Here is an 11,658-nt window from a genome sequence, read left to right on the forward strand (position 1 = left end):
CCGGTTCATTGTTTTAAATGAGCTTGCGTTCCCGAAGAGATCAGCACCAGATAAGGGGTTCCCTGTAAATCCACGGGGCAAGAAGAAAAACAGACGCGGGTGCGGACGGCAGTGGGGGTGGCCGACCCCCTAGAGCGGTTACCATCGCGTCGTGAAAATCGCTCGGAGCACCGAGGCTAAATCAGAATTAAAATTAACCGTCCCGCTAGTCCACCGAGTGGAAGTCTCAAGACGATTCCCCAGGGGTCCCCCGCACCCAATGGGGACAACGGCGTTTTTCGTCAGGAATCATTCTCTATGGTTCTGGTTCTTCTACGGACTATATCTCCTCGCCCGCGTCTTCGCGAGCATGTTGAAATCGTGAAATATAGCGGCGAGTAAGGTCGATAGAACGAGTATATATGTATGCTATAAATCTTGGTAAAATAATATCACAAAGAATTAAAGAGATAATAGTACAAAATAAAAATATTTACTTAAAATAAAATAAATAAATTTTTCTTGTAAAAAAACTTGGCACTGCTAGACCTTGGAACAAATTAAATTTTTATTGAGTTTATATATATGTATACACACATATAATACATATAGAGTGTCCCATTTTAATCAATCACCCCCAAAAACTTTTTTATTTGTGATTCTAGAAAAAAAATGCTTTAGACGAAAGTTGTTTGGTTTGAAGGAGGACATATGATTTCAATGTAAGTCGTGTCATACATGTCATCATTTTCAAGAAATTTTAAAAGAGATATTTCTTAAATAGAACTTGATTTTTTCTTGAGATAAAAGTTGTAGATCTCGTCAAGATCTAAAAACACTATAATAAAGCTCTCTTTCGTTAAGGATTTCCTGAGATATTTAAAATTTTGTTATATTAATGTAAAATATAAAATATTTCGTAAAGTATTAAATTTACTTTTTGATGACTTTACGTTGATACTTTTATACGTAGAATAATAAAAGAAACTGATTGTTGAAAAAAAAACCAAACAATTATTTTAAAAAATTTGATTGCATTTTGCAGACGCATTCAATTTTACAAAATTGCAAATGTAAAAATTAATATTATTCGAATTCTTTCATTATTCTACGTATAAAAGTATGAAACTAAAAGTCATCAAAACATGAATACTTTACGAGATATTTCATATTTTATATTAAAAATATTATTTTAAAACACAATTTAAAATACCTCAGGAAATTCTAATAACAAAAGAGAGCTTTATTATAATGTTTTGAAGACGTCTCAAGATCTACAACTTTTATCTCAAGAAAAAAATCAAGTTCTATTTAAGAAATTAGTCTTCTTTAAAATTGTTGAAAACGATATCTACGACATAACTAACGTAAGAATCATGTCAAACCAAACAATTTTCGTCTAAAGCATTTCTTTCTAGAATCACAAATAAAATAGTTTTTGGAGGTAATCGATTAAAATGGGACACTGTATACGTATTACACGTGCATATATTTATAATAAATACGATAGATGCATAGATACAGATCACTTTTTTGTTCTCTTTAACTTTAGCAACATATACAAGACAGCATATACGTATAATACGTGTGCGATTTTGGATACACCTTCTGTCTTAGAGTCTGTTCACACGAGGCGTTTTACGCGCGGTTGCGCTGCCGCGCGTGGCCGCGCGTTATCGCGAGACGAGGTGCAACAAGTAGTCTAAGTACTAAAGTAGTCACAATAAGTACTCCGTTTCACGTGGTCGCTTCACGCCGTCGCGTCGTGCATACGTAACTTTACCGTGCCATCAGTGCATCCGTTTATCGTGCTTTCAGTGCGCCCGCTTATCGTGCTTTCAGTGCACCCGCTTATCGTGCTTTCAGTGTACCCGGTTATCGTGCTTTCAGTGCACCCGCGGTAAATGTTTACAATTAGGGCCTGATCTCCGATGACCTTGACCTTGACATATGTTGTCAAGGTTACCCTCCTGAGTGACCTTCAGAAGGTTTTAGTCGGGGGTCGCTTTTTATTAAAAAGTTATTAACAAAAAAAAGTTTGACGACCTCACCGATTTCAATGACCTTGATATATGTTGTCAAGGTCATGACCCCGAGTGACCTTCAGAAGCTTTTAGCCGTCGCTCGTTATTCGTTAAAAAATTATTAACAAAAAAAGTTTGGAAAATACGTAGTTTAGATGACGCGCTTTACAAATATTTAACTGTTTAAAGCGCGTCACTAATCTACATAGGTTAGATGACGCGTTTTAACAGTATTTAATTGTTTAAAGCGCGTCAACTAACCCATGCGTAAACCATTTCGGGGCTACCGCACCTCCCCCGAAAACAGGGAGGGGGTGTGGGTGAACCTCGGTATGCGTGGAAAGTGTATGCGTGAACTTTTCATGCGTGAAAAGTTAATATGCGAGATGCCACATGAGTTAGATGACGTGCTTTAAAAATATTCAACTGTTTAAAGCGCGTCATCTAACCCATGTAAGTATTCTCTGCTTTAACAAAAAGACTTCAATTTATCAACAATTTACTGCTTTAAATGTTGTGTTTTGGTAAAGCAGCGACTTTCTCGCGAAATAAAGTATTCTCTGCTTTAAATAAAAACGTAATATTAGTCGTTTATGCCTCTCAGTACTTAAAATAACTGCTATATTTTCGAAACTTTTTTTGTTTATAACTTTTTAATAAGAAGCGACCCCCGACAAAAACCTTCTGAAGGTCACTCAGAAGGGTGACCTTGACAACATATGTCAAGGTCAAGGTCATCGGAGGTCAGGCCCTAATTGTAAACATTTACCGCACCCGCTTTATCGTACCTTTCGTGCACTCGCTTTACCGTGCCATCAGTGTCCCGGTTTACCGCACCCGCTTTATCGTACCTTTCGTGCACTCGCTTTACCGTGCCATCAGTGTCCCGGTTTACCGTGCTACCAGTGCACCCGCTTTACTGTGCCATCAGGGCACCCGCGCTCATTAGTGCGTCTGCAAATCACTGCGCCTCCGCCCGCCTGCAATTCCCCGTCTCAATCACGCGAACGGTGAATGTCCGCGTCTCTGTGCGTGACTTTCTGTGTCATCGCGCGCCCGCTCAACGCCGTCGCTGCCTCGCGAACGGGAAACATTATCGCATCTTGTGCGCGCTACTGTGCACCAGTGCCAGCTGTAATCGCCCTAAGTGCGCCAGCTAATTGTCCGCGCCCCAAGTGCGCCCACTGATTAAAAGGGCCATATGTGCCATGCGTTCACGCTTGTATTCCCGACGCTGTCTTTGCGACCGGCAAACACGCACGCGTCACGTGCACCGCGCGACCGGTGAACATTATCAAATCACGTGCACGCTGTATATTTCTGCCGCGCCTGTTCTGACTGTGAAGTGCCTGCTTAAAGTGCTCTTCACACTACGTATCGCGGACGCGAATCGGATTGAGATTGCGGATCGCGGATCGTAATCTAGCCAATCATGGACAAGCAGCTCATCTGTGATTGGCTGATATCCGATCCGCGATCCGTAATCCCAATCCGATCCGCGTCCGCGATACGTAGTGTGACACGGGCATAAAGGCTCCTGCTGGCTCGCGAGCCAACTCCGCGTTTTCGCACAGACAGCGTCACACTTGGCAAAACTGTGAACTATAAGGCGTGAAAAATGACACATCAAAGCAAAATTATCTTTGCGATTTACAGCGTTATTCTTCATTTTAGTGCAGTGTTTTTACATTTAAAATTATTGTGATGGTGTTAAAATACACCGAAGATATCCACTTTATTGTGCAAGCAAAATACTTATTTCAATTCGGCAGCTGTCAAACGGCTTGTTTTCGTTTTTGATTAGGCAACATTCACTTCGACAAATGTGGATTACTCATATGAAAGGAGATATTTCGGTGAATTTTATGAATCTATTTTATCGTTTACAGATGGTGTTTTATTAAAAAGCATTTTTATTTTAGTGTAAATTGCAAGAATTTTCATGATATATTTTTATGATTTTCTCGCTTCTGACGTCATCAATCCAAGATGGCTGCAGTGAGTGAACAGGAGCCTTAAGGCTCCTGGTCCCTGAGCCGAGAACTCTGCGTTGACGGTGGCGACGTACCGTCGTGGCAGAAATCAGAACTCTCTCCTCTCACTCTCTCCAATGGAGAATTTTGTCTTGTGACATGTTGACAACCTATTTTGTTGCGCTATTTCTTTATTATTCACTCTGTGCTTGTGCTCTAACGTTTAACGTATTCGTGAAAGTCGTAAAATTGGCCGAAAAGTAAGATTTGCATGCGGAAGGAACGTTTTCACCTCTTTTCGATAGTCGTTAAACGGCTGTTTTTCCCGTATATTTAGGCTTCGTTTTATGGCTGTTTGTTTATTGTCGAAGGAAAAGGGTAGTTTTCGGCCAATTTCGGAAGTGTTCTGAAACGATCTATAGTGATGTTTTATTGAAATGTCTTTTTATTTGAAAATGGCATGCACAACAAAATTGGGTGTTTTCCTCGCCTCGATAGTAAGAATCCAATATGGCCGCGGTGACTACCCAGGAGCCTTAAGGGGATCCTATAGCGAAGGCCGAACTTCCTCGACGTCGGTAATGTCAACATTTCTAATCCTGTTTTCTATGTTATATATCTATCTCTGTCCTTGTCTAACGAGAGGCAACTGTCTTTGTTCGATTGCTGCGCCATCTCTCGCTATACGCAATACTGCTTATCCTGTCAACCTAAATGTGCTTTTGCTTAATAAAACTTTATTTTACAAAATCTTTTTTTCTAGACGTTGAATCTTAGTTTTATTTACAAGATATTGTTCCTACATGTTGTCCCTACGTCGTTTTGGTGTCATTATACATATATAAACTGCAGTAATTTTGTTATTGTCGTCAGATGACAGTTGTATGTGCCTAAATTAGTAAAATTTTTAATTTTTTTTTGTTCCCGATATGAAATCGTATAACGCGATGTAGATTTTTGTGCGTACTTTAATTCTAGACCAAAAACTTGCAATTCTGTAAAGCCAATTCAAAGATTCCTTAAAATAAAAAAATGTCGGTAACTACCGCCACTATAGGATCCCCTTAAGTGGAACGCACCCAAGGATAGACATTGTTATAGGTTATATTGCATTCATTACAATTACTCTTTTTTTTGTAGGCTTTTATTCTTAGTTCCAATTGCACGATATTGTTCTTACATGTTGTCCCTAGGTCATGCCTGTCTAATTTTGTGGATATTTATTGTGAAATTTTTGTACAAAGCAAATATTGTCGTCACGTATAACAAAAAATATTAATTTTGCTTCCTCATAGAGGAAACTTTGTTTTCGTTAAAAAAATTTTTTTTTTGTTTTTCTGAATGTGTTTAGAATGTTCTATTCTAAAACGTCGAAAAATTGCAATTGTTAGTACCAATGAACGTACAATGCGAATGCTGGTAACAAATATTTATTAGATGATAGGAGTACAATTATTCGAGCACGATGCGTACCGGTCGCGCGTACCACGAAAGGCGGGCACTTGTCAATTTGTAAATCGTTTGTACAATTCACGCGTTTCGGACATCACCTTACTTAGAGGCACTCCACGTTTCAATATACTTTACGCGCAATAAAGAATTAAATAATAGTTAGTGACTGGGCAAACTCCGAGCGATCGATATACTTGGCGGTTGTTAGAGCGACTAACTGCCGCGGTCTCGTATACCGCGGATTCGGGTATCTCCCCTTCCAGGTTCGACAGTTTACCTCGAGGCTCACGCGTGATGCGGCCGTGCGGCACTTAATCATTACAAATACATATACATCCCGCCCACCATTAATAACAATTAATCCTAACGCTTGATTGCAGATATCGCAGGCAACGCATCGGTTAACGGGAGTCTACACAATTTGTTTACGCTACGCTTACAAATTCCATTAGCAGTTTTAAGGGTCGCAACACGCACCCTTTCGTCGGTACCCTCGTAAACCTGGATTACTTTTCCTAATTTCCACCTTAATGGCGGCGCATTGTTATCTTGTATCAAGACAACATCGTTAATGGCTAAATTGTCTCGCTCAGACGTCCATTTCGTTCTGCCTTGCAGTGACGTCAAATATTCTCGGCTCCATCGCTTCCAAAAATCTTGCGCGATTCTCTGAACCGCTTGCCAGCGATCGAGTCGATTTAACGGAATGTCGGTTACGTCAGCATCTGGAAGAGCGATCATTAAATCACCTGTTAAAAAATGTCCCGGTGTTAGGGGTTGTAAATCGTCTGCCGTGGACGGCAACTGACAAATCGGACGCGAGTTCAGACATGCTTCAATTTGTATCAACACGGTAGCCAATTCTTCAAACGTCAGAAGACTTTCTCCAATAACGCGTTTCAAATGAAATTGGCATGATTTTACCCCAGCTTCCCACAATCCCCCCATGTGAGGTGACGATGGTGGGATAAACTTCCACTCTATGTTATGTGAAATGCAAAACTCGTTTACGTCTGGCTTCCCATTTTTGAGTAGACGATATATCTCACGGAGCTCATTCTTGGATCCTACAAAATTAGTAGCGTTGTCACAATAAATGCGCTGCGGACAACCTCGACGTCCCACAAAGCGTCTAAGCGCTGCCAGAAAGGAAGCCGTGCTAAGATCACTGACCGCCTCAAGATGGACGGCCCTTGTTGAGAAGCATACAAATAAGGATATGTAAGACTTGTTGGTTTTTCTTCCGCAGCCTCGATTAACCAATGTAGTAATAGGCCCGGCAAAATCTACGCCAATTACGAAAAATGGACGAGTCGGGGTGACTCGATCTGCGGGCAACTGACCCATGATCTGCGATAATGGTTTCGGCTTGTTGCGGAAACAAGTTATGCAATCATGTGTGATTTTTCTGGCGATGATTTTCCCTTTGAAAGGCCAATATTTTTCTCGAATTGAATACAACAATGCCTGTGGACCTATATGCAATAGTCTACGATGTTCCTTTTCGAACAACAACCTCGTGAATCTACTATCGGATGGTAGAATGATTAGATGTTTCTTCTCAAAGGCCACTTGAGAGTTTTGAATTCTGCCGCCCACCCTGAGAAGTCCTCTCTCATCCACAAACGGATTGAGCGACAATAATTTGCTACTAGATCGAATTTGTTTCCCCGACAACAGGCTTGACATTTCCTCGGAAAAATGAACTCTCTGCACCGCTACAATCAATAACTGATGCGCGCGGCGAATCTCGTCAATTGTCAGAAAATCTAAATTACGATTGTCGCGATTCCTCCTAACATTAAAGCCGAATCGAACGATCCAAGCCAGAATGCGTTCGATCCTTGACAGTGAAGAGTATTTATTTAATAAGAACTCCGCAACGTCATTTGAAATGCCAACGCTCACGAAGACTCGCGTATTGGAAACCCGTTCTGCCCGAATGGTTTTCTCGTCTTCCTCGGTAAGACTCAGCGTTTTCATCTTACGTAGCTCGCAATCATCGGAACGTGACAACCAATCGGGGCCCTCCCACCAGATTTTGCTCTGCCTCAAAATTTTCAAGCTTGTACTCTTCGAAATCAAATCCGCAGGGTTCTCGTTTCCGTTCACATGATGCCAATGTCTCGACGGAAGAATGGACTGAATCTCAGCAGTTCGATTCGATATAAATAACTTCTGACACGATGGATCGCCGGCGATCCACGCCAGTACTATCTTAGAGTCGCTCCATGCGTGCTCCTCATCGAGCTTTATCCTGAGAGCCTTCTTAACGCCTTGCACCAAATGTACAAGCACCACAGCACCGCATAGCTCGAGCCTAGGCAGCGTGATAGTCCTACTTTTAACCGGTGCAACGCGTGCCTTTGAACATAATAAGAAAGAATTAGAATGGCCGTCTGCGTCTATTGTTTGCAAGTAAATACAAGCCCCGTAGGCCCTCAAAGATGCGTCGCAAAATGCATGTAGAATGAAGCGCACCACATTGGAACTCCGAATTACTCTACGAGGTACTTGGATCGTACTAACCTCTCGTAAATCTTCCGTATAAGCCTCCCATGCCTGACGAAGATCCTCCGTCAACGGCTCATCTCAACCCAGACTCGCTAACCAAGTCCCTTGCATGATCAACTTAGCTCGAGTCAAAATGGGTCCGATCAATCCGAGTGGATCGAACAATTTAGAAATCATTGACAAAACCTCGCGCTTGGTCTTAACTGAACTCGTTATAGGCTCGATGGAAAACTGAAACATGTCTGATTTGGGATGCCAACCCAATCCCAATGTCTTTACGGCACTTGCGTCAATCTCCAACACCGTCGACTCCTCGACTCGATCGACGGCAAGCGGCTCAGGTACAACTCCCTCACGATTTGAGCGCCATTTGTGAGTCTCAAAACCCCCTTCGCATAACAGACTCTCCAATTGTGAGACTACTTTAATAGCTTCGGGCTCGCTATCAGCTCCTGTAATAATATCGTCAACATAAGAATCCTCTAGTAGAATTCGCGATGCTAGTTCAAACCGGCTAGCCCCGTCTTTGGCTTGCTGTTGCACGGAGCTAATGGCTTGATGCGAAGCGCTAGTTTGACCATAAGTCACGGTATTCAACCAATAGTCATCTACCGGATCAATCGGGGAAAAACGCCATAGAATTCTCTGATAATCGCGGTCATCCTCGTGTACTAAAACCTGGCGATACATTTTTCGCAAGTCAGCCGTGATCGCAACGGCGTGCAAACGAAATCGCAACATTAGGTTAATTATGCTATCCTGTAAATTCGGTCCCTTCATCAACGTATCGTTCAATGAAATGCCCGAGGTGGTCTTCGAGGACGCATTGAATACCACTCGCAGCTTAGTAGTTGTGCTCGATTCACGAAGAACGCCATGGTGCGGCAAATAGACTGGATTTGGTATTCGAGCGTCCCCGGTGACCTTAGACATATGATTCAAATCGATATATTCCCGCATAAACTCGGAATACAATTTGTATAATTCCGGTTCCCGTTGAAATTTCCGTTCCAAACAAATTAAACGCTTCATCGCGATGTCTCTCGATTGTCCGAGCTGAGCCCTGTTTTCGCGGAAAGGTAGTCGAACGACAAACCGCCCGGACGCGTCTCGCTTTGTTGTGTTTGCGAAATGATTCTCGCAGTACTGTTCTTCCTTCGACAACCTTGTGTTGTTATCGGTGTATTCTTCCAATTCCCAGAATTTCCGCAAAGTATCGTCTAATGATATTTGCTGCGTAACCAAACATACATGATTATTTGAAGGTTGGTGATTGGTCGTCCGACTCGCGATCAAATGTTGTGGTACTGGGCCCGACACAATCCAACCGAACTTAGTGTTTTGTAATGCCGGCAAATTATTCCCGAGTTCAATCTTACCGGCTTCCAACAATTGAAGGAAGAATTCTCCGCCTATGAGCGCGTCAATATGACCTGGATTGTAAAAGAACGGGTCTGCCAATTTTAGATTTTCTGGAATCGACAATTTTGATATCTTAATGGAAAGCGAAGGCAAATTTTTAGTTATTTTCGGGACAACCAAACAACAAAGGCTCAACTCGAACTTCGACATTCGCGATTTCATCGAAATTTGACAACCGTATTTTATCGCGCAACTCATATTATTTAGACCGTTTATGGATTCGCATACGCTTTCTAATTTTATGTTCAATCTATTGCACGCTGCTAAAGTAATAAAGTTGACTTCGCTCGCACTATCCAATAATACACGCAATTGATTATCATTATTATTTGATTCAATATTTACAATAGCCGTTGACATCAGTACTTGCTTACGCTCGCCTCGGGCGTGTTGAACCGACATGTTCCCCGATGACTCGTTGTTACTGGTTGATGCTCCCATCTCCGTGTCCGCCAGAGCACAACGTGGTCCCGGATGACTCCCTCGAACGGTCCGCCGAACCACCTGCCGAATCCGCTGACGAACAGGATGCCCGCTTCACGATGTGGCATAGCGTGTTGTGCCGCTCACCACATTCTCGACATGAACCTGACCTGCAATCTCTCGAAAAGTGATCATTTCTGAGACAATTGAGACAAAGTCTCAATCGCTTAATTTCCCGGATTCTATCCTCAACGGATAAGCCCAGAAATTGTTTGCACAAATAAATAAGGTGCTGGCCTTGGCACAGGTAACACCGTCGCTCCTGTGTGATTGTTGACAGTGTCGTTTTGCCTTGTGCCTTTGAATTCAACGATCGCTGCTTACTCGTTTTGTCCTTCTCGCGAACGTCGTCCTTTGCCTTGTTGACGCTTTCGCTGTCCGAAGTCGCTCGTCGCAACAGCTGACATTGCCGCTGCAAAAACTCGATCATCACGCTTGTCGTCACACCGTCCCTTTGCTCGATGTGCTCCTCCCAACGTCTTCTTGTCGCGTTGTCCAAATTCTTCTCGATCAAATAAATAATTAGATCTCCCCATGACTCGGTAGGGAGTCCCATTGCTTGTAAAACTCGCAAATGTTTTTGAATATGATCCACTAAATCTTGGATCGCGCTGGCTGATTCTCGTTTCACCAATGGTAGCTCGAACAAACAATGTATGTGCCGCTTCCGAATGCCTCGCTCGTCATCGTATCTTTTCTTCAACAAGTCCCAAGCGATGGCGTAATTGTTCTCGGAAATGTCTATCGACTCGATTATTTTAGCGGCTTGGCCGCTCAACGAACCAACCAAATATTGATGCTTCTGCACATTAGTCAGATCGCTGTCGTGTATCAACGTTTTAAATGTGTCGGAGTATCGCTTCCACTCTTCCATATTTCCGTCAAATGACGGCAACTGGATTACTGGCAATTTTACGTGAGATTCTCGTGCGTGCGTGTTAGACCGCGTACTTAATCTTTCTAGTAATTGATTTTGTTGTTCTATTATTCGTGCCAACGCACTGCCGTCGCTTTCAACCGACCGCTCGGCCATTCTCTGAATCAACGTTGTCTGCTGCTCCAGAACTTGCATCACGCCTGTATCACTGTTCGAAGTCGATGCACTTGTAAAAGGGCCTGTGGGCGGCAATTTGATCCTTTCCGCCAACTGCAGCAGAGCGGCTTTGGTCGAAAAGTATCGCTCATCAAACTCGTTTTCCTCCACTTCATCTCTTTGCTGGTATTCCTCCTCAGGTAGCAGCAATAGGAGGTTCTGCGCTACAGCCTGGAATTTCAAATGCGTGTCCTCCAACGCTCGAAGGCGGGCCGTAATTTCTCCCGGTAGCACGTTCTCCGCATCTTTCTCAGCCTTGATGATGAAGTTTCTTATGTTCGTTATTTTTCCCTTTAACCCGCTTCTTTGTTTGCGGAGATTTTCGACGCTCATCTTCCTCGTTGTACGTGCACGACAAACTGACTATTATACTTGTCTTCTGTCCCGACGAGGGCCAGAAAGAGGAAAGGATGAGGTGAAAACACGATCACGTGAACTCGAACTGACACTCGGAGCTCAGCGAGGTCGACCGAACGTCTCTCGGTTAACGACTGTTTCTCGAAGGCTCTCGAAGCTTCTTGAAAGCTTATAATGTCTGCCGAACGCACTAAATGTTCACTCGTTTTTAATGTACACCCTTGTTACTTCGGCGCGCGCTAAGACCGGCGGCTCCTCGCCGACCGCAACCGCGTGCTTCGGAACGTGCACCCTATCCGGCTCGAAGGACCATTTTGTTAGTACCAATGAACGTACAATGCGAATGCTGGTAACAAATATT

The 11,658-nt window shown here is 42.9% G+C and overlaps 1 protein-coding gene across 1 annotated transcript; it reads right to left on the reverse strand.

The window, feature by feature from the left end:
• Nucleotides 1–5,791: 5,791 nt before the first annotated feature.
• LOC112457619 lies at nt 5,792–11,273 on the reverse strand. Its single transcript, XM_025020781.1, has 3 exons — nt 10,172–11,273; nt 8,129–9,414; nt 5,792–7,792 (listed from the first exon to the last, which is right to left on the reverse strand). The coding sequence occupies exons 1-3, from the start codon at nt 11,271–11,273 to the stop codon at nt 5,792–5,794; spliced, it is 4,389 nt and encodes a 1,462-aa protein (XP_024876549.1).
• Between the last annotated feature and the right edge of the window lie 385 nt (nt 11,274–11,658).

Source organism: Temnothorax curvispinosus, unplaced genomic scaffold (genome assembly GCF_003070985.1).
Source record: "Temnothorax curvispinosus isolate PA1 unplaced genomic scaffold, ASM307098v1 QBEX01008001.1, whole genome shotgun sequence".
In the NCBI taxonomy this organism is placed as follows: Eukaryota; Metazoa; Arthropoda; class Insecta; order Hymenoptera; family Formicidae; genus Temnothorax; species Temnothorax curvispinosus.